The sequence below is a fragment of the Diadema antillarum genome, unplaced genomic scaffold (genome assembly GCF_040938485.1).
Source record: "Diadema antillarum isolate AM-2024a unplaced genomic scaffold, OU_Dant_1.0 seq00000119_RagTag, whole genome shotgun sequence".
NCBI lineage: Eukaryota > Metazoa > Echinodermata > Echinoidea > Diadematoida > Diadematidae > Diadema > Diadema antillarum.
In genome coordinates, this window is record NW_027271200.1 from 1,859,251 (window position 1) to 1,882,415 (window position 23,165).

The 23,165-nt window shown below is 39.7% G+C and overlaps 1 protein-coding gene across 1 annotated transcript; it reads right to left on the bottom strand.

Moving 5' to 3' along the window:
- Positions 1–883: 883 nt before the first annotated feature.
- Positions 884–22,962, bottom strand: LOC139727136 (uncharacterized). The gene is made up of 14 exons (XM_071638116.1): positions 22,780–22,962; positions 21,704–21,821; positions 18,886–19,035; positions 17,643–18,034; positions 14,379–14,564; positions 12,995–13,114; positions 11,955–12,008; positions 7,125–7,250; positions 5,744–5,817; positions 5,029–5,136; positions 3,745–3,847; positions 2,098–2,207; positions 1,509–1,679; positions 884–1,051 (listed from the first exon to the last, which is right to left on the bottom strand). Exons 1-14 carry the CDS (start codon positions 22,960–22,962, stop codon positions 952–954), a joined length of 1,995 nt encoding a protein of 664 aa, XP_071494217.1. The 3' UTR covers positions 884–951.
- Between the last annotated feature and the right edge of the window lie 203 nt (positions 22,963–23,165).

A 23,165-nucleotide genomic window follows, 5' to 3' on the forward strand; every position in this document is an offset into this window, starting at 1 on the left:
ACTTTCAAGTATTCAATTTATTCTTATGGTAGAAGGACTTTGACAGTAACTTCAGAGAGTCATTTACTTCAGTGTTTATCGATGTTTGCACTGCTCAAATGCTACTAGTATTTGAGCAAATATTTTACAGAATTCAAATTTCAGTGAAGTTTCTCCATTTGACTTCTGAAGGGAAAAAGGCAAGGTGTTTGTGAAACACCAGTTTTTTGGGTTAGTTATATATTACTTACCCCACAGACGTAACTGTCACCCTTATGCATTGTTAAAACAAGAATATCACACTACTGTAAGCACACACATGCTAAAATGGCTGTCAAATAAAGTACTGTCTAATGAAAATGCATATACATGTACATTCTTCTATAGCCTCTGAAACACTTGTAGCTGAACACACTGCTTACATTGATATAATACATATACTTCTATCCAATTAAAAAACTTTTGAAAATCTGAATATTGGTATTGATATAATAAATATATTATGTCCATTTTTCACATAGATCACTCAGACTCATGCAACATTTCATGAAATGGTCATATCTTGTCTTGTTTTCACTTTTGGGGGGGTATATCATAAATAACTACACCATACAAACAAGCTGCTGTTGAAGTCACAAATACTTAACTGTGGCAAGCAAATCATAATGGCTTGAGTTCAGGGCATGACTACCATTGGGCAAGACATTTGTACACAATTTTAGCTACCACAAGCTAACCCTGATCTCCATGAGAAACACCAGTAGGCCCCCGTCGTAAAACTACAACTAAAGCAGCAAATGTACTGCAAACACGCAAAAACAAAAAACAACAACAACAACGCACCCTGTGCATAGCACACATTTCATTGTAGTTTCTCTGCATGCATAGGATTCAGGTGCTTGATGGGAGGGACCAAGTCGAGTGCGACCGAGAGATGGAATGTTGGCAGGGTGAGGAGGTTGGGGCTTGGACTCATGATATGATGGTGTGGGAGTAGTTCTTGGTGGCAAGACTGGGACCTGTGCCAATCTTGGACTCCAACTCGGCCTTTTGCGCCATCCTATCAAAGGTCCTGCGACAACCAGATAAACTGTCTGAATCAGTACCTACAGCGTAGAGACCATTTATTTACTGGGATTATCATGGACTACTCGTACATAAACAGTTTAAGAGTGAAACTTTATTTGTGAGAGTAATTTTTCCATGCCTGGCCAAGTAAGATATATGTTGCACGTTAGCTTTTGTTTTGTTTTTTAGATCAACATCTGTCAAAATATTAAGTATTTGTTTACACTGTATGTTGACAAACTTTTTTTGAAAAATTACAAGGACAAATTAAAGAAGGCAAGATATTTCTATCTTATTATCTTTTTGCTGTTATCACTCTGTGTGAACTGGACAAAAATCACATGATGAACTATTTTTGTATCTTTGTAATAAAACACGGTACACTGCAAAGCTTTAAGCTGACGATTTCTTCACAGTTTTAAAGCTTAATAGAAGAAAGGTCGGTGGTAAATTGGACTCACCTTGAGTACTGATTGCGTAATTGTTCTCGCAGTTTGGCTGAGTTCTGGGCCACGGCCCGCGAGCGGTCAATCTCTTGCTGCTTCTTGGCCACCACTTCTTGTATCTTCTGGTCTTTGTGTTTGATCTTCTGTTCCGTGTACCTTGCAAGCTGCTCTGCATCTTCAATCACCCTACACAGGGACAGACCCACAGAGTGGTTGTAAATGTAAAGTTCACAGTAATATTTAGCTTGAAAGTGTAAATCACACTGTCTCTCCAATAAAAGCACATCAATTTTGTCACTATAAATCCCACAAATTATCCGGCTCATGCCATGTTCATTTTGAAGAAAAGAATACTCAATAGTCATTCTGAAAATCCTCCAAATTTTCATTATCGAGAAGGCTAATATTTTCGAAGTGTTCATTTCAAACCATGCAGAGGCGCTACACGATAACAGATCACAAATTTTGTCATTGTGGCTATCATGCAAGTTTGCTCATGCCATCAATCTAGAACTGGCTGCTTCCAGACTTTACAGGCCATGGTATGATCTAGACAGCGTTTGTAATCAAACTGCCTGGATGATTTGCAAGGAGGGATACATACCTAGCAATACGCTCCTTGTGACTTTTTTCTTTGATGACCCGCTGCTCTTGAGCCTTCTGTGCTTTCTCCTGTACAGCCTTTTCTGCCTTAATCACTGCCTGATCTTGCACCTACGATAATATCAGCGACACACGACAAGACTTAAAATTATGGATGATTACAAATGCACATCCACTAGACGAATGGGGGGGGGGGCATTTCATCAAGGGTTTGATCTGATATTTCTTCAGACAAATTTGCTCTCAATCAATCAAATGCAAGGATTTCAGTAGCTTGTAACAGTTTGTCAGAAAAAAAAAATAGCTGACAAAATGCTTGATGAAATGCCCCTGATATTTCAATGTGTTGTACCTTGAAAGCTAGACTTGCTTACCATTGTAGCAGCTCTGTACCATCTTAAATTGCCTTGAAAAAATGGAAACATAGTGCTTTTTTTAATGATATGAGATATGTGGAATGCAGAAAAGACATAAGCATTCTCTACATTTCATTATCAAAACCAAATAAATATGCAATTTCCTGAAATACAGTTGGCTGATAGACTAGCATTAAATCTATCTGTGGAAGCATGGTTTGCAGTCATAAGATGAACATGTTGTACATTAAATAGAGCCAAAAAAATCAATAGTGCACGGCTTTCTTGAAATGAAAGAGAGAGACAATAATCTTAAGACTTTATTTTCCAGAAGTTCTGCTAAAAGAAATGTCACCACGGTCAAAATGAAGTGAGCAGTTTATTGTGACAGCACTGTGGAGTAATGAATGAGATTTGAGGAGATTCCCAGTTCAAAACACATTCAGGGTGTACAATCTGGGGCAAGATATGTTTTACCCCCTATTGTCCCTCTTTATAACCAAGGTGTATGCATGCACATTATAGGTACCTGGTATTGGTAGGGCTTTTTGAGAGAATAGTGCAAACACTAAAGATACTACCTTGTGAAAAATATGGGCACAGCATCAGAATAAAGTTGGCCTTCATGGGAGATTAACAGTGAAAGAACATTAAGAAGAAGAACTTAGTTGCTAATTCCAGCTTGAAATCACAAATGAAGTACCGGTAACCACTATATTGATATATCAACGCCGTGGTCCAACTATTTAAAGCACACACCATATGTTCACCTCAATTTTTCTTCCACACAAATGGAAGACCCAGCAAGTATTATGAGGATTTAAGGAGAAATTCATGACACAATGCCACATCTCCATGGTGGACCTACAAGAAGATATTGCACAAAAGCTAGTGAATCACTGAACATCTTCAGATGCCAATGAATGAGAGAACATGACACAGAGAGTCGGGATCTCTGCTGGTATGCTGGATAATGATAATGATAATAAATAACATTTATATAGCGCTTAATACTGATGTTTCTAAGCGCATCGATCTGGGAAAAAAAAAAAGAAAAAAAAGAAGAAAAGAAGTATGACATTAAAATAAAATACAGCATTATGCAAATATACGTATTATGATATAACATGCAGCAGCAAAACAACATAATTAAAGTTGAGTAAACGGATAAGTTTTCAACAATGACTTGAACTTATCAACGTTATCAGCATTACGAATATGGAGAGGAAGTGTTACCTGAATATTCCACAGAGACGGGGAAATAACAGAAAAAGCATGATGCAGTCACTCACCACTGATCTCTGTTTGACGATGTCCTCCTTCCACTTCTCTATGTTGGTGTCAATCTCCTCCTTCACCTTGTGCGTCTTCTTCTGCTGCTTCTCCAGCTTCCGCCTGTTACGGGATGAAGGGCGCCATCAGGTGACAAGTGGATGCAAGGGCCAGGTTTCAACAAACATGAATTTTCTGACTGCATTTAGGGACTATAGCTTCCAATTACAAACAGTTGCACAATTTCTATTTCAACAGAAAATGATGAAAAATGGCATGTATAATGATCCATGTGAAAAGCTTGCCTCCCATCTTTTTATAGCCATAGTCATGTCAAGAAGAACTGGATATCTCAATGATTCTGTGATCAAACTAATTTTTATCAAACCTGCTGGTGATTTTGAGCTACAATTTCTGCAACAAGAAAAAAAAAAAGGGAGGAAAACTAAGCAGAGATTCATTTCATATCAAACTTGCCAGTGATTTTGAATATAATGGGATAATTCTTCATGGTGAGCTGAAAATGACAGCTTGGATACCTCTGGAAAAGGGTTAAAAAAAATTGAAGGCAGAGTTTCTGTTTTCTTACTTCGTCCACATCCGGTTTTTAACCCGTTGAGGACGGTTTGATTTTGCTACAACACGCATTTCCCATAGACACCTGCCCGAGTATACTCGGGACTCATCCTCAACAGGTTAATAGCAGTTGCAAATTTCCCCATCTGTTTCAAGATGCTACAGTGGATATTTCCGAAGTAAATGAGTATAGAATGGAGTTTCAGAATTTAGCCTTTTTTCTCTTACTAATGACAAATGTGATCTTTCATAGATTCTTCTAGAATATGTTGTAGATTACCTAATCACACTTTTTCCTGAGAGCATCAGATAAAATTTTAATCTCCATTATTTGAAGCATTTACAAAAAAGGATGCTTTGGCTGGACAGTCCATTCACATGCCCACTATATCATGTCGCATATACTGCACAGGCCTCACTTTAGATCTCTTTAAAAAAAGTCACCATATTTCTGTGTGTGTCCCCAATTCATGATATATCTGTGATCTTCAGCTTAAAACAAACAAAAATCAACAAAGCAAAAGGCTGTGTTCACTTTGATTTCCTCAGTTGTCCTATCTCTCTCTCCCTCTCTTTTATTTTTTGATCTCTGATGTGCTCATAAAGAAAGCACAACCCTCAGTTGCAGTAATTCCTGACATACAATATTAAAAAGGGTGCCTCAAACATCCCTCAGATACCACAGGCAAGAAAAAAAAGTTGAATACATAATTACAAACAGGACTTACTTGCTGTTCCTGAGCTCTGTCTGTCGCTGAAGATGTTGCTTGCTGATAAGGTCTTTGTGCTTGCTGTCTTTAACATCCAGACAGCTCCGCAGGTACTCGTTTTCTTCTCTGAAAGATAACAGATGATAATACACAGTCACCACCTCCACGGAGGAGCTACACTCGTTCCTTGTGCCTTGATTTGATTAGGTAGGCATCTTCCATGGTCATTAAACACGATACACAAACACAACAAACAATGAAATGCCGGCAGATGAATTTGTCTTGAATTTTTGTTATCTGTGGTCATATCATAAGACAATATTAGCAAGTGACAGTCTATTATCATCATGTATTACACACATTATGAAAGCTATAAAAAAACATATAGAGATGATGCTTGGTTTGGTATTGGCAGCTTAACCAATTGAGGACGGGCTGATTTTGCTACAACATACTCTTCCCATAGACACTTGCCTGAGTATAATTCGGACTCGTCTTCAACGGGTTAAATCTCACATTTCTGGGGTGATGATGTGTATGGCATGTTTTGCAGTCATTTCCAGAGACAAGACAATCCCTCTCTCAATCTTGCAGGGAACTTCTTCAATTGCACTAATTTTCAATAATATTACTTTAAATTGGAGCACAAATGATGTTGTAATCTTCCTTGGATAATGCTGCAAAGATGACCAAACAAACCAAACACTCAGATAGCAACCAAAAGTGAACTCACTCAGTCTTCTTGTCGATGACCTTCTTCCTGGCTTCATGTTGCTTCATCAACTCTTTGTTTCGTTTCTGCAGCTCCTGAAAGAAAGAATATTGATGAGTTTTCGGTTGGTTAGTAAACAGATGAAGAAGAGTACTTTATATGCGGAATATTTTGTTACATTTTTATTTTCGCGAATTTCGCAAGTTAGGTGCTATTCGCGAATTTAAAGACACATGAAAATATTGACTCGGATCCTGATATGAATTTGACGTGCACGCATACATTTCTCCATTCAGTACTAAAATGACGTGATCTCGAATTTAACCACTTGCGATATTGCCGGGAAGTCCCGATTCACGAAAATTTAGACTTGCTAAATATATAACATATATACAGTAGTATGTTTGCTCACAACTGAACTTAACACTTAACACTGTAATTTCATACGATATTACAATGTATGCCCAGAGTAGAAATGCTGTGTTTGAGAGCATAACCTATTTACTGGACAGCTTGAGATGGTGGCTTTATCATGTCAATAGTAATGCTCATACATAACAGCCAACTTTATTGTCTCATAAATACATACCAATTCTGATTCTTGTGACATGACTAAATATGAAGGTTAATGTATCACTCCATCTTATGCACAATGCATGGAAAGAAATCTAGCACTAAACACCGAAAGAACAATGAAATATCCCAGTGATCAATTACAAGCGATCTTGCCACAGATAAGGATTATGACACCATTACCAAACTCGTTGAGAGGTGTACCCCTACTTTCCACTGACACGTACTGTTTGGGGAAATATATTTCATCATCTACAAATGAATAACCCTTGATTTCAAACTTACCACTGTTCTTCACATATACAGTTGAACCTCTCGTATCCGGACAAGTCGGGACCAGGGCTCATCCGGATAAGGGATTTGGCCGGATACGGGAGACTCAATGCTTTATACATGTACATATACATACACATGTACTGATGTAGCCCATTGTAGTACCACATGTAGTAATGTGTATACTGCAACCTTTTCATTGTTACACTCAGTATAAACAGACCCCAAAATAGAGGTTCGTGTTTGCAAGAACTCGGAAGGAAATTTGATGTAATGTATGTTAATCATGTTGGAAGTACAATAGTGTAATATGTAATTCATGCGTGTTTGTGTAGGAGTTCTCAAGGAATTGGGAATCCCCCTTTCCTCCCGTAATTATTGAAAAAAAAAAAGAATCACGGCGAGATTGCGTCCGTATAATAGAGAGATCCGGATAAAGGGAGGCCGGATAAGAGAGGTTCAACTGTATATCATGGCTCTTGTGTGATGGTATTTGATGGAATAGTAATTTTTCTTCTCTCACTCTATCTCACACACACAAAAACTAAGAACTTACTTTCACTTCTTCGTGTTGTTTCTTTTCCCTCTTAGATTCTGCCAGATCCAGCGACAAGGTGATATGTTTCTCCACTGTTCTTCTGTATTCCTCATCTTTGTTCTGCTTCTCCTTAAACAGTATCTCCTGTGTGAAACACATGATACACACCGACAAAATAACTCTGATACTTTTGTAGACATGTACTGCAAGTCTAACCAATCAGTGAATTCATACCTTTGGAGGCACTGCACACATAAAAACTAGAAATGTCGCTACGGCGACTGGTGTATGCCTCCGCCATAATGCATGGTTCTCCTAATAGGTCTATAGTACAATGTCTTGACAATGTGTGATGACAGTTTCACACAATTGGCAAAATATTAAAATGACAGGTTCAATTGGATGAATGATTAAAATGTCAGAGTGCAGGTATTTGGGGGAACTGATGATTTCTACTTGACTTTTGACCCTTTTGTAAGTTTATGCATTGAGTAATTTTCAAGGTATTGAGAAAAAGTATAATTTCAGTAACAAATGGTAAAATAGTATTATCTAAACCTGGCCTTTGACCTTTGACCTCATAGTTCCAATAGAATCACTGTTAGGTAGAACATGCATAAATATGCAAGTTTCATGATAATACCTTGAGTTACTTTTGAGATATGGAGGAAGAAGTGCAATTTAGCACTTTCACTTGACGTTTGACCTTTGACCTTTAGGCAAGAAACTTCCCACAGAATATATATCGGGTAATACATGTATACATCAAGTTAAAAAAAAAAAACCTTCAGGCATTGCATAAATATAAGGAGAGTAGTGATATTTTGAGGAGTTGACCTTGACCTTTGACCCCTGACCTTTGAACCATGACCCCCAACTTCCCTAGATAATCACTGCCCATTGGAACAAGCATATATACTAAGTTCCATGAAGATACCTTGAACCATTTGCGAGATATGGAGAAAAACATGAATTTTCAACCTTTTTTTTCCACAAAATAACCTGTGACCTTTGACCTTTGACCCCGTGACCCTAAAATCCAAACAAAGTATCATCCAACCAGGATATACCCTCATACCAAGTTTGATGTAAAACCACCACACAGTTCTTGAGATATCGACAAAAACAAAACGGGACGGACGTACGTATGGACGGACAGACGACCCGAAAACATAATGCTTCCGGCCACTTCGTTGGCGGAGGCATAAAAACCCCAAATCCTTGTTCCTACTATTTGGATGAAGACATTGCTGTAATCGAATAGTACCAGTCCGCTTAAAATAGCAATTATCTGAAAACTAGAAATTTCGTGCTCGGCGGGTCGCGCAGCCGAGCACATGTATCCCCCGAACCCACAGCATCAAGAAGCAGACCCTACTGGATTTACCTTTCATGTATAAAGACGGAACAAGTGAGGGCGCCATCACCAAAAACCATAGGCATCTTTGTCTTATCATAATACACCTTCATGCCAAATTTGAAGATTGAAGAACTGCAGCCAGTAGAGCGCTCACAAGCAGACCCTATTGAATTTACCTTTTCATGTATAGACACAGAACAAGCGAGGGCGCCATCACCAAAAATAGGCCTCTTCGTCTTATCGTAATACACCTTCATGCCAAGCTTGAAGATCATCGAAGAACTGCAGCCAGTAGAGCGCTCACAAGCAGACCCTATTGATTTTACCTTTTCATGTATAAAGACGGAACAAGCGAGGGCGCCATCACCAAAAACAATAGGCCTCTTCATCTTACTATAATACACCTTCATGCCAAATTTGAAAATGATCGAAGAACTGCAGCCAGTAGAGCGCTCACAAGCAGACCCTATTGGATTTACCTTTTCATCTATAAAGCGGAACAAGCGAGGGCGCCATCACCACAAACAATAGACCTCTTCGTCTTACCATAATACACCTTCATGCCAAGTTTGAAAATGATCGAAAAAATGATCGAAGAACTGCAGCCAGTAGAGCGCTCACAAGCAGACCCTATTGGATATACCTTTTCATGTATAAAAATGTAACAAGCGAGGGCGCCATCACCAAAAACCATAGGCATCTTTATCTTATCATAATACACCTTCATGCCAAGTTTGAAGATGATCGAAGAAGAACTGCAGCCAGTAGAGCACTCACAAGCTGACCCCATTGGATTTACCTTTTCATGTGTAAAGATGGAAGAAGCGAGGGCGCCATCACCAAAAACAATAGGTGTCTTTGCCTAACCATAATACACCTTTATGCCAAGTTTGAAAATGATCGAAGGAATGATCGAAGAAGAACTGCAGCCAGTAGAGCGCTGACAAGCAGACCCTATTGGATTTACCTTTTCATGTATAAAGACGGAACAAGCGAGGGCGCCATCACCAAAAACAATAGGCGTCTTCGTCTAACCATAATACACCTTCATGCCAAGTTTGAAGGTGATCGAAGAAGAACTGCAGCCAGTAGAGCGCTCACAAGCAGACCCTATTGGATTTACCTTTTCATGTATAAAGACGGAACAAGCGAGGGCGCCATCACCAAAAACAATAGGCGTCTTCGTCTAACCATAATACACCTTCATTCCAAGTTTGAAGATGATCGAAGAAGAACTGCAGCCAGTAGAGCGTTCACAAACAGACCTATTGGATTTACCTCTTCATGTATACAGACGGAACAAGCGAGGGCGCCATCACCAAAAACAATAGGCTTCTTCGTCTAACCATAATACACCTTCATGCCAAATTTGAAGATGATCGGAAAAGACACACAGCTGGTAGAGCGCTCACAAGGAAATCTCTGCGGCGGCGGCGGCGGACGTGGACGCGGCGCGACGAGGCCAAATCCATAGTATCCTCCGAACTCTGTTCGGGGGATACAATAAAATCTTCATGCTTGAACAAGTGAGCTGATATCTCTTATCAAGGAAACACAAGCAAACAAAAAATAATAAGAATATCAATTATAATGGATTGTTCCTCACATCAATACAATACAATACAATATGGGTACTTATATAGTGCTCTTACAATGAGTGAACATGTATCACAGCGCTTCAAAAAAATATAATATCCACCTTACACTTGGGAGATAGGAGAAAAAATTACGACAGACAAAGAAAAAAACACCCAAAATGTACATGATTAGTCAATCAGTTATGGAAAAGGAAAGTCTTCAACGATTTCTGGAACACTGACGTGAGATGGTGATTCCCTGATACTTTGAGGGAACTGATTCCACAGGCGTGGGGCAGCTGCTGAGAAGGATCTGTCTCCTGTCTGAGTGAGAGTCCTAGGGACAGATAGCTGGGTTGGGTCTTGGCCTGATTGCATTCCTCGTCTTTCAGATTGGTGACGTGAGATTAGTTTCAGGAGGTAAAGTGGGGCACAATTCTGAAGACATTTGTACGTGATTGACAAGATTTTGTAGATGATTCGCTTTTACACAGGGAGCCAGTGTAATTGCTGAAGAAGAGGCATGGTCACGCTTCTTGGCCAGAAAAACCAGCTTTGCAGCTCGGTTTTGAGCATGTTGAAGGCGCTGGACATTACATGAAGAAGTGCCAGATAGCATGAAGTTTGCGTAGTCTATTCTTGAGGTAATGAGAGCTCTCACAGCATGTTTCACAAGCTTTCTGATCAAGGAAGGGCCTGATACGTGCAATATTTGAGAGATGGAAATGAAGCGAACTGCCTAAAAACGAAACGTGGTGATTCAACTTCAAGGAGGAGTTGATTTCGACACACAGGCTTCTAACTGAACTTGATGGATGAATGACGACATTACCAACAGTCAAGGTGACGTCAGGGGGGTGTTTCATGAAGGAACCTGTTGGATGATATATCCGACAAGTCAATTATATCTGACAAGTTTTGATAAATTCTTTAGTCTGATTGGCTGATTTCTCTGAACTTGTCGGATATAATTGACTTGTCGAACATTTTACCCGACAAGTTCCTTCATGAAATGCCCCCCAGATATCAATGGATGGAACCGCGGATAGCGACAGCAAGGAATTCAGTTTTGTTACAGTTCAGTTTCAACATATTACCCTCCATCCACAGCTGTAGATCCTTGACACACAGATAATGTGGTGAGAGCAAGTTCGATTGCCCACTGTCCTTTGGGTCTGCAGAGGTGTATAGTTGCACGTCATCAGCATAGCTATGGTACTGTATGCCCTCATGGTGTTTGATGATGTCAGCCATGGGTTGAGTATATAGACTGAAAAGTTGCGGGTCTAGTACGGAACCTTGAGGAACTCCGAAAGCGAGAGACATTGGTTCAGAAAGCTCACTTGCAACCTTCAACCTGAAGCTGCGGTCAGAGAGGTAAGAGGTGAACCAAGATTTCACACTCCCAAAGATGCCCAAGTGGCTTGTTAAGCAAGCCAGCAGAATATCATGGTCAACACAGTCGAATGCGGCAGACAGGTCTAAGAAGACAATGAAGGTAAAAAGCTTGTTGTCCAGTGCTCTGAGGATGTCGTCTTGTACCTTCAAGAGAGCGGTCTCAGTACTATGCCAACGTCGGTAAGCTGACTGGTTGTCAACATAGAGATCATTTGTATCCAGGTAGTTTGAGACTTGAGACAAAGCAGCTTTCTCAATTATCTTCGAAAGAAGATAATGGAGGTTCTATTTCAAGATTTCAGCAATCTTATACACTTGCTCCCCTAGAGTTTATTAAAGTTAAATGTGAATTTCCTACATACGACACCGCGAATGACAACAAAATGCAAGTTGGACGTGAAGGTGTAATTTCATTGTTTCTTTTTTTCCCACAAACAAAGTGACATGCACATATGAATACAGCAGTTTTCAGCCATTAAACTTTCAATCAAACTAACTGGGTTTAGTTGTCACCTGTTTTGCTTTCTTGGTCTTCTCAACCTGCTGCCTGGCTTCAATCTGCTGAATCTGGGACAGAAATGAAACAATGTACATTGAGAATATTATCATTGCCACCACTGAAGAAAATATTGCTAACACCACGGCAAAAGACAATTTTGATACAGAAAACTTTCATCGGTTGGGGATGATGATATAACAGGAGGTTACGGCTCCTGTGGATCACAGCTCAGAGGGACATTTCATGAAGCATTTTGTCTGACAAAGTTGTCCGACAAATTTACTCTCAGCCAATCAGATGCAACAATTTCAGTAGCTTGTAACAGTTTGTCAGAAAAATATCCCACCAAAACGCTTTATGAAATGCCCCCCAGGCCTCCCCCCCCCCCCCCCCACTTCTTTTCACAATATAGGAATATACAGGGTGTAGCATTTGCCCCCCCCCCCCCTCTTTTTTCACCCCGGAAGTGCCACCAGAAAAATAAAAACATAGAATGTGGTAAAGCTTTTGGAATCAGAAAGTTGCGCTGACGGCCTTTTTTTTTTTGGGGGGGGGGGGGGGCTTGTTGGCTGATGAAACTCGGTCGGAAGTGGCAGCAGAAGTTGCGGATGAAGGCCTTTTTTCTTTTCTTTTTTTTTTGCTTGTCAGCTGATGAAAACCTAAAGTGGTACCAGAAAATGTATACAGTGGACTCCCATTATATCGAAGTCCTTGGGACCGGCAGTTTTCTTTCGTTATATCGGAATTTCGTTATAACTGAACAATTAATAGAAATACATAGAGTGGATGACATTGCAGCCCAAATTTTTACTTCGTTATAACCGGAATTTCGTTAAAACCGTGTTCGCTATAACGAGAGTGCACTGTAGTGCCCCCCACCCCACTTTTCAAAATGTGGCACCGGCCATGATGATTCCAATGGATCGATGGCCTGGGTATGTCCCGATTTCCTGACTTGCCATCAATCGCAAAATATTCTCCTCTGCCTCATGAGCTAAATCTAAGGTGGTCTTACTTTTCGAACAAAAGAGACCGGAGAGGAGGACAACTCTACCTTGAGGAGGTCCATCTGAGAGGACAGGAGTTGGTGCTTCTTGTCCTTGTGCTTGATGGCTAGCTCCACCTCCTTCAACTTCTCCAGCTCCTCTTTCTCCCGCTGCTTCTGCATCTGCTCCTACATATAAAAGGAGATGCAACAAGATGATGAAACATCGACGAGATGAAACAAGGACACAACAAATCCCAACACCTTCACTTTCCATATCGAGAGGCAAACATTCTACAAAAGTTGAAATTTTCGCAATGTTGAAATTTGCGCACAATTCACGCAACCAGATACTAGCACAAAAAATGAAAGCACAAGAATATTTTTGCTTGTCATACTATGTTCCAGTAGTTGATGTCTTGATTCCGTGGAATTAAAAACAAGCGAAACCCATCTTACCTGGCTGAGGGCAGAAATTATTTGTGCGAAAATATCCACGTTTACAATATTTGGAAAAGGTTTGCAGGAATGTGACAAAACATAGAAATGACAAATGTAAATGAGTTGATATTTGGTACCACGTGATGGAGCTGTATCTGTAAATGGGGGGCATGAAGAGGTATAACACAGACATGGCAACTGTGCAGGTCTTAATTTTTCATACAGAGTGGTCCTGTATTTCCTTGCTGTCAGCATTGAAGAGGAAACGAACAAAAGTAAAACAGATGAGAATAGGTGTAAATAATTATATGTGAAACACACCCGTCATGCATTTGCTAAATGAGGACTATGAACATGAGCAAAAGACCCAATGTCATTGAAACAAATAAAAACACTAGATGTTGTTATTACATGCACTTATGGGCACTGACACATTTCAGCTTTGCTTTTTGACAGGGAAACTTAATCTCAATGAAAAAGATTCCTTAGATGTAAACTTGTGTTACACAGTATTCACATGACAATCACACTATAAATTCATCTCAAATGATGCATATGGACATGGCAATATGCCTGCCTTCATCTTATCACTGTCTACATCATTTACAGCGCAAAAGGTTCAACTCATTTGCTTTGAATGTGAAAACTTCTAATTTGTGTATTGTTTGACTTGTGTCATGATTTATTCATCAATTTGTTCACTCACAGGCTTGTTGGTTGTTGTATTCCTCAATTCAATTGATTACGGACAACTCAAATTATCCTATGAAATCATTACACTATCAAAAATTATGGCATCATAAATAAAAATCAAAGTAGTTCCATGCATGTTGTGATTTAATTTTCCATAATTACACATACAAAAGAAGAAGACAGTGCTAGAGACAAATCAAGGTCAGAGTGTCTTTAACATTGTCTGGGCTGCAAAACGCTTATCCATTCAAACATCTTTTAATGCAAAGTAACGTGGTTACTATCTCTCATTTTACTGCTTTTCTGATAGAACTCTTACCCTCTTTCGTTCCCTTTCCCGATCCCGTTCCACCACTCGCTTCCTCCTCTGGAGCTCATTCTCCAGCTTCACCCTTTCTTCGTTCTGTCTCTCCTCATCCCAGATCCGTCTCGCCATCTGCTGGGTCTTCAAGTCTTCCTTCTCCTGCTCCCGCTTGAACATCATGCAGTCCAAAATTTTCTGATCCTTACGGGTTGCAAATAAGTATAGAAAACAGAAATCAAAATTAGAAACAAACCAAAACACACATGTGGATCAAGTGAATGAAACGATACTAGTGACTACAGTATTGACTTTGACCCCCCTCCCCCTCCCCCTCCCCCTCCTCCTCTCCCCTCTCCAAACAATCCTACACAACATCATGAAGACAGTGGCTGTACACTCTTTTGGTAAATTAATGGATGGCATAAACTATACACTGATCTTACCATGTTGTTTATCAAGAACTGTAATTCAAGCATCCAATATTTTCAAGATATGTTGTATAACCTTTTGAAATATGACCAAATTTCCTAGAAAATCTGTGCACATGTCTCTATCATCATAACTGCATGTGTGCTATGGACGGCATGCCAGTATGTGCATGTTTACCTATATTCCAGAAGTTGATAGCCTGACAAATTCAGAATGGATTGAGAAAGTCCAGGTTGATAATATAGAAAGTGTAAAACTATGAAAGACAGCGTATGTAGTCAGCTATTATGTTCTTAAATCCTGTGAATGGGTCTGTTGAGGGAAAAACTGCTAATCTGCAATCCCAGAAGATTATAGCTCACTCATACACGAGCTACAAAATTTAGTGCTTTATGCACGCATGTCTAGCAAAGCAGTGAATCGCCATAGACCTTCTATGTGAAACTTGAGTGGGACCTAGTGAGCCAGATTTGGCAAATGCAATCTGTCTTTACACTTTTTCCTGTGTGGGGAAAATTGTGTATTTTACTACAGAGAGGAATTGCTAGAACTGTTAATACACATTTCTACTGATAACCCTATCAACAGATCTGTTTCTGTTCAACCATTGCCATTTCCTTCTAGTGGAAGTGGTCTCAAGGTGGTAACTGCCTGTTTCTACATAACTGGTGATGATTTCTTCCATTTCCAGCACTGAGATACAGAATGATATCTTTTGTACTATTGGGTTCCTTTTTCATGCAGGATAATGGTGAATGCAGCCTTATGTCGCCTTAAACAAACAAAAACAGACAAGCAAATAGAAATGTAAAAAAAAAAAATTGAGATAGGGCTCCTGTTGTGACACACATAGATATCGTCTACCCCTTCTATTTCTAGGGGCAATGCATACCATGTGTCCAAAAGTTTTGACAATACCATGGCCTCCACTATTCATCATACATTTGTTCGCCTTACAAATGTACATTCAACCTCAGAGTACACCTGAATACATGCACAATCCCACCATGCTTGAGCGCCCTTACTTCCTCTCTCTCTCTCTCATGGCAAGCCTCTCTATTGTGAGTCTCAGTATTATATGATCACAGCGTCTCCGATTCACTGGTGTGTGATCCGATTGTAAGTGCATAATATTTGCCGAGACAACTGGCCAAGGCTAGTTATGATTCAGAAACTTTATGCATGACTGTCTAACAAAACTGATAGGTAAACATGTGACCAACATACATTCCTGGTTTCACTCAGCATGCTGTGAGAAGCAGTATTTATCCTTCATGTGCAATATCAGCACAGCCCTACATTCTTTCCTTGCTACAGGTCCTAGCAGTTTCCAAAGACTGCCAAGACAATTGAGCAACCCATTGGAATAGTTCAGAAATGTTCGCACTGTTTGCTAGATTGTTTCGACACAAAAACATGTACTTTCAGGTTGTCGAAAGGAGTACACCTACTGTACCTAGTATTACATGGGTATGTGGTCATGAAAGAGACCTAGGGAGGGTGGAATCACCCCAAGGGGGTGGAGAGAGTGCTCCCTAAATGTGGGTTTGACTCCAGTGACTGACTAGTGAAATGATGATTTTGTGCATCAGCACTTTAAGTACCAAACATAGCAGGAAAACATCCGTGCACCACAAAACGAACAAAAAGTCGCACCCCTTGATTTTAAGTGAGGACTCAAAAAAGGTGAAATGGGTCAACCAAGTCAATATTAAGTTTTTCATATTATCTGAAACAGTTATCCTTCTTCTACATCATTTTTATGTTTGGGATCATAAAATGATTGGGAAAGTGCATTTTCAGCAGTTTTTCTACAACCCTTTTTTTGTTTGTAAAGTAGTGACATCAAGATCAGGTATGTTTTAGAGGCCCCTTTTCATTTCTTTATAATCCTTTGCACACTCTTCACTTTCAAGTCTGATAACTTTTGAAGGGATAATGCTACTGCTTTGAAAGTTGGCAGTAATCATGTACAGAATGTGTTGATAGAGCATGCTTAATTTCAACTTAATCTGATAATCCCTTCATTGTTGTTGCTCCAGTGGTTTGTGCTCTGTTTTTTGTCCCATTCATCGCACAGTTAGCACGGTTTGGTAAAGATTAAGCGCTTGAATAGACAGATAGACCCTGTACTTCAGAGCCTCTTTTCTCGGTCCACACTTTTCCAGAGTGTGCTCTTTCTTTCCAATATTTAGATAGGTTAGGAGAGTCCATTTCAATTGAACTATACATCACTGTAAAGCTTAGAGTCTGCTCTTTCAGAATCTGCCCTTCACTAAAAATCCATGTCTGGCGACTTTTGTGTGTTTTGTGGTGCAGGGTCACATATATTATGTGAAAAACAAACAACATCCAAACTATTGGTATTGATTTTAAAAATCTATTAAAACCAAGGCCTAATATTTGTGTTATTACTGCTATGTCTGGTAACCTAATGCCTACAAGGTTCTGGTTCTGAAATCACCATAGCCTATACAAAGTGCCAACCTGATTCTAGAGGGCAATGGGTTAAAACAGAGTTTTACATAAGTATGATCGCTGCAGTCTCTGGTATGTTCATCTTTTTAACTTTTAATAATAACAGACTGTGGCTACTTGTATAGCGCACAGGTCCACCTTTCAGTGCTCATGGCGCTTCAAAAATGAGAAGACAGATATATACATGCATACATACATGTTCAAACATGTCAACAAAGAAGAAAATGGCAAACACATCCATTTGATTTTTCTATAAACAAAGTCATTAATGAGTTCATTGGTGATCAACAAACTTAAAAAAAAACAGTGATTAGTTGATCTTTGATCAATAAACCTTCAGTGAGGCATATTTATGCATTGCTGTATTCTCACCCTTTCTGGAAGAGTGGATGCACTGTACGGTCTGGGCCTTGAGGATGAACGAGACGGTCGCTCGCTGCCCCTCTGGCTCAGCGGCGTGCGGCAGGAGCTGCGGAAGCTTGAGTTACCGGAGGCCGAGGCCGACTGAGGGCGCACTCTCGACGTCGGTGGCATGGAGGCTGATCGCTTCACTAACCGCGGAGGGAGCCCGTTGAGGTTCCTGCTCCCCGACGATGAGGTCGTCCTCGTGGTGGACGTCCTCGAGGACGATGAGGTGGTCGACGTCTTGGAGGGAGTCGACACCCTGCCAGCCGATGACTGTGGCGATGGCCGAGGACTTGCCCCAGGTCGTCGGTTGGAATTAGCCTGGCCAGATTTGGGTATGATGACTTTGCTGGCATCTAAACATTGCAAAGTTCAAATGAACATGTATGCATATAGGTTTGCATTATAATAATGGCAATCCTGAGTACCCGGTAAAAGGAAGAATCATCTTCAACATACTTATCAGTTTATCAGCTAATACAATAAGCCACTCTTACACTGGCCACAACTGACAAAGAAAAATAAAAGTTGTGAATGAAATGGTGCCTTTGAATCTGTTCGCTTTCATTGTATCAAGATGAACAAAAAGTTGCCAGACAAAATTCTGCAGCTCAGGTCAAATTTTGAAAGTCTTAGAAAAGAAAGGGAATATCAATCAGAGGGGTGAAGGTTGAGATGTCAATTTTCTTCAGTTTGTCTTCCTCTACAAATGAAATTTGTAGGATCACAACTGCTGATCCATAATTTAACAAACATGTCGGAAAAAAGGAACCATGGGATTTGAACCTGTCATCTACTGAAAAAAGAAAGCCTCAGCTCTGAAATGATGCAGAACCCATCAAAACTGCATGTCCCAACCATCTGAAATATGTAAGAGATAGCTTCAATTCTGGGACCTTTCCTTCGTATATAGAGAGAGGGCTTTGGAGTTTAACCCATTGAGGACTAGTCCCGAGTATACTCGGGCAAGTGTCTATGGGAAATGCGTGTTGTAGCAAAATCAGCCCATCCTCAACAGGTTATGAGGCTATTGAAGCACACTATGTTTACTCACACACACACACACACACACACACACACACACACACACACACACACACACACACACACACACACACACACAAAGAATCCAATCTTAAACTGATATTGTAACAGCCATGAAGAAAGAATTCAAGCCCCCTGCAACAAACATACCAGGTACTGCAAAATCTACCTTTGACATTGCGCCCTGAGTTTCGCTCTGGCGGTTTGTTCCATCCCTGGAATAGCAGCTTGGTTGGGTCAATGACCTCAATCTTCTCATCACCACCATCCTCCTGAATAATCTCCTCCCTGGCACGGCGACACATGTACAGTTTCCCTGGACAAAAACAAAAACAAAAGACTTATAGTAGCCATACACATCTAGCATAACTCGAACTTCAATGACACAAGGGTGGTTTTGATCAAATCCATCTTTTGAATCTAGTACATGATCTAAAACAAGGCATATGATTAAAATGCATGTGTCAGCACAAGTTCATCATTGGCTGTCTCTTGATGTACGTAATATGCCATGCGCAACTGAAGTGTCAAAATTTGCTTTATAATCTATGGAATGAATTTCAACTAATACCCCTTTTATACTGGGTGTTAGCTCATTTCAGGTTCAGACCTGAAGCAAGCTAACCCCCAGTATGAAAGGTCGAAAATACCTAGCCCAAGCTCAACCCTAAAAAGACTGGGGGAGGTGGGGCGCGGGGCCTAAAAGGCCCCCCTCGACATTTTGTGCGATTACTCGGCAACGCGCATTGCTTTCACCGCGACGCTCTATGACTTTTTTGTTTTGAGTTTCCCGCACATTTTGACACCAAATTTGTGACGCCCGGGGGTATGGTTCTGATGTTATGTAACGTTTTGTATGTGCACATCGGACTGAAAATGGCTCCAAAATGTGATTTTGTGTACAAAGTGAATGCAAATTGATATTTTTCACATGGTTCATATAAATGTGCTTATTTTTACTCTCTATGGCTGAAATCAATTTGTTTTAGCAGTATTGTTCTTCAAAAACGTCTGACATACAATTTTGCTGAAAAAAAAAGACAAAAACAAAAGGTCAAAAAACAAGGAAATACATAAGAAATTCATAAAACAATAAAATATATAAGAAATTAATTTTGATACCGAATTTTTTTTCAAGTACATTTGCTAAGAATGCCACAAAGAGTATTTGGACCAAAAATTTGCACTTTTGGAACTTTATTTACTGATTTATAGCAAAAAATCTGATTTTTGCATAAATTAGCATAATCAATTGATATAAAATAAAAGGAGACTATTTTGAAAAATCTAATTATGTGATCTTGTAGATTACATCGCACACTACCATTGTGCACATTTTCGCGGTGATCGCGCAATCCACGGCCGAGATCTCAAGGAGAGGGGCCATTTAGGGGCCCCCCCAGTCTTTCCAGCTACCAAAATAGCTCAGTCTTTGTAGGGTTAAGTTAGTCCGCTCTCGGGAGGTACTTGAGGTACGCTTCAGTCCCGAGCTAAGATCACTATAAAAGGTACTCAATTCATTGACCCATAAACCAGAAAGCATGTACAGCTCTTCTGGGTTACCAACACATAAGTACTACTGCTGTACTGTTGCCACCAATTCGCTGTGTACTAATCATCGCATGCACTATATAGGGTATGTAAACTACATGTGTACAGTGTAGTATTCTATGCTGCACACAGTTCACAACTGGGTAAGACTCTTGAACTCTTGAACATGGCAAATGACATGACTAACCTGTGGGAAGTAATAAGTGGCAAAGGTACATACATTGTACATTATACACTGATGACTGTTTGAATTTTGTGCGTAATGCATAACAACGGATTGTTCTGAATTTGTACTCTTAAGTAAGCATGCATACTGCCACTGAATTTGTGGGAAGCACAGCAGGCTGGGGGGGGGGGGGCGATAGGTTACTATGACAAATACTTTGGTCTCACACGTAACTTGCGTGGTTGCAAATTGCAGTATGAAAAAAATTGAGCCCAAGCTAAAGTTATCTCGCTTCAGAAGGGTGCTAAAGTTGAGCGCAGTATCAAAGGGGTATTATTTTGTGAATTTCTGCTTAAAGATCATCTTTCAGGCAGACTTTTTGACTGCTCAAGATTACAATTTACATACCAGATACTCATAAGAAATGGTTCAATTTCAGTTGACAAGGTCAACAGCTTATAGAACATGATGAAAGTCTAGTATGATACAAGAAATGTTAACACAGTCCTACTGCCTGTGCCACATCTTCTTTGTCCACTAATTTTTCCAAATCTGGTTGCACCAAAAAAAAAAAAAAAAAAATCAAATTTGACACACAAAAACTCTCCCTTTCTGGTGACCACAAATATTTTTTTTTCATTGTTTAGCTTTCTTCCTGGTCTGAATATTTCATTCCATTTTCTAAATTGCTGACAGTCTTCTTGCAAAACTGTACATTCAAGATTTAGTCTCCCACTGATGATTTGACATTATTGCTGGGTTATTCTCCCTTTCAGGCTACTTTTAAAAAGGCATTGTTTACCATTTGCAGATGAAACAAAAACCCAGCTTTAATGATTCAAAGTAGTTCTAAAATGAGAGTTAGGGGTAGAAATAACCAGTGTAAACAAGTTAATCAGTATACATTTAATCAATGTTAAGTACTGTTAAATATACAAAATGTGAACAAGAGTTATAACGGAAGTGTTTCCAGACTATTAAAATTGTCTACAGTTACGGCTTATTGAGAAAATAGTGATATCTCCTTTATATTTCAGGCTTTATTGCAAAATGTTTATATGGTAGGATGTTTTGTGATACAACTGACCTACACATATGCATGAAATGTGATAATTCGAACATTTTTAAAAATCATTGCTCCCAATGGTAAACAGTACCTTCAAGCTTTATTCCACTAAAGACCACCTATCATGCTTTATCAGAGAGTGAGGTACTATCATCTATCATGACAGAATAAGTATGTGAATGCTGCAACATGCTGACTTACTCAGTCTCTGTCTTTCATGGGCATCATACAGCTTCCTGGAAGTTTCACCCGGCTGATGACCCGCTGCTAGGAGCTCCTCCTCGAAGTCAGATTCCGGCTTACTCAAGAGCTCAATGGGCTGAGGACAGAGCAGTCAATATTCTTCACTTTGCATATGAATACATTAATATACATTCTGCAGATCAAGATTCAATGCAGCGCAAAAATCACGCAACATACTGAGCAAATTTATGCATACAAGGATAACCATGATGTAGGATTCACTTTCTTGTGATTTTTCTCGTTTCTGTTTTTATTTTCAAATTTTTTGAAAGAAGAAAAGTGGAGGTTGCTGCAGCCCATTCCCCAGTTCCACAGACCCGTCTTTTAAATCTTTCATCCTTTGATCCCTGTAAAATCCTTTGTGAATTTATCCTTCAGCATGCCTGTGTAGCTTTTCACAGGTACCTAGTCATTTGAAGTGGTCTTCCATCTATGACCTATTAGACATGTGCCCCCCCCCCTCAAAAAGAAACAAACAAACAAACAATTATGTTGATATCTATGACATTTCTATCATATCTTCCTCCACAACATATAACACATATAATAATCCAAGAATATTTTTGTAGTCATTTGGTTTTACACATTCTCTTGACACCAAGTCTACACTGGAATTATAAACAGTTGGGATTCCACATTGCTTAACAAAGTCAACACTACATTAACACAATGACACATTTCATCGCATTTTATACACTCCTCCCTTTGCACTGTAACATCAATCCCTTCTCCACATTCCTAAAGTTAATACAAAGTTTTATGGTGACAGGTCTTTTTCAGTTGCTGCCCCAAGATTGTGAACTCACTACCACAACATATCCGTCAGTCGTCTTCACTGGTCTCATTCAAATCTTCTTTAAAGACTTATCTATTTGTGAATTAATTTTTTTTTCTTTGTACATGTGAGTGTATATTGAAAGTAAATTGTTAATTATAATATGTTTCGAGATGAGATTGTAAAGCGCATAGGGAACATATGCGCTATAAAAATTTCATTATTATTATTATTATTACTGTATCATACTGTGGTGTACCTGAATTTTCATGCGGGCACAGGCTCGTAGCGACCGTGGGCTGCTGAGGATGTAGGGGCAGTCCTCTGCAGCAACACTCTCAAAGTTGTAGAGGTCAATCTTCTTCTCCAGGAGGGATGACCTCCATTCCTCCACAGGTATGTCGGCATTGCTGGAGGAGTTCAGGATCCCCCGGTGATCCATCAGGCATCACTGGGATGGTCTCTTGTTGGGGAACACAAGTTCAACCTTCTGCAACTGGAAAGGTGCAATGATAAAAACCAAGGATCAGAAACCCAGTACTTATTTTGGTAGTCCAATATAATAACATATTTACACCTAGTCTACTATCAAGACAGGGTCAGATAATTATGTAACATCATTGTCATTGACCATGCATTGTCACG

Bases quoted from the DNA above. Each gene is read 5' to 3' on its own strand.
- LOC139727136 (XM_071638116.1), bottom strand. From the start codon at position 22,962: ATGGATCACCGGGGGATCCTGAACTCCTCCAGCAATGCCGACATACCT. The intron at 21,822-22,779 runs GTACACCACAGT...CTCTGTCCTCAG, and splicing joins GTGCCCGCATGAAAATTCAG to CCCATTGAGCTCTTGAGTAA. The intron at 7,251-11,954 runs GTGACAACTAAA...TGTTTCACACAG, and splicing joins AGACCAAGAAAGCAAAACAG to GAGATACTGTTTAAGGAGAA.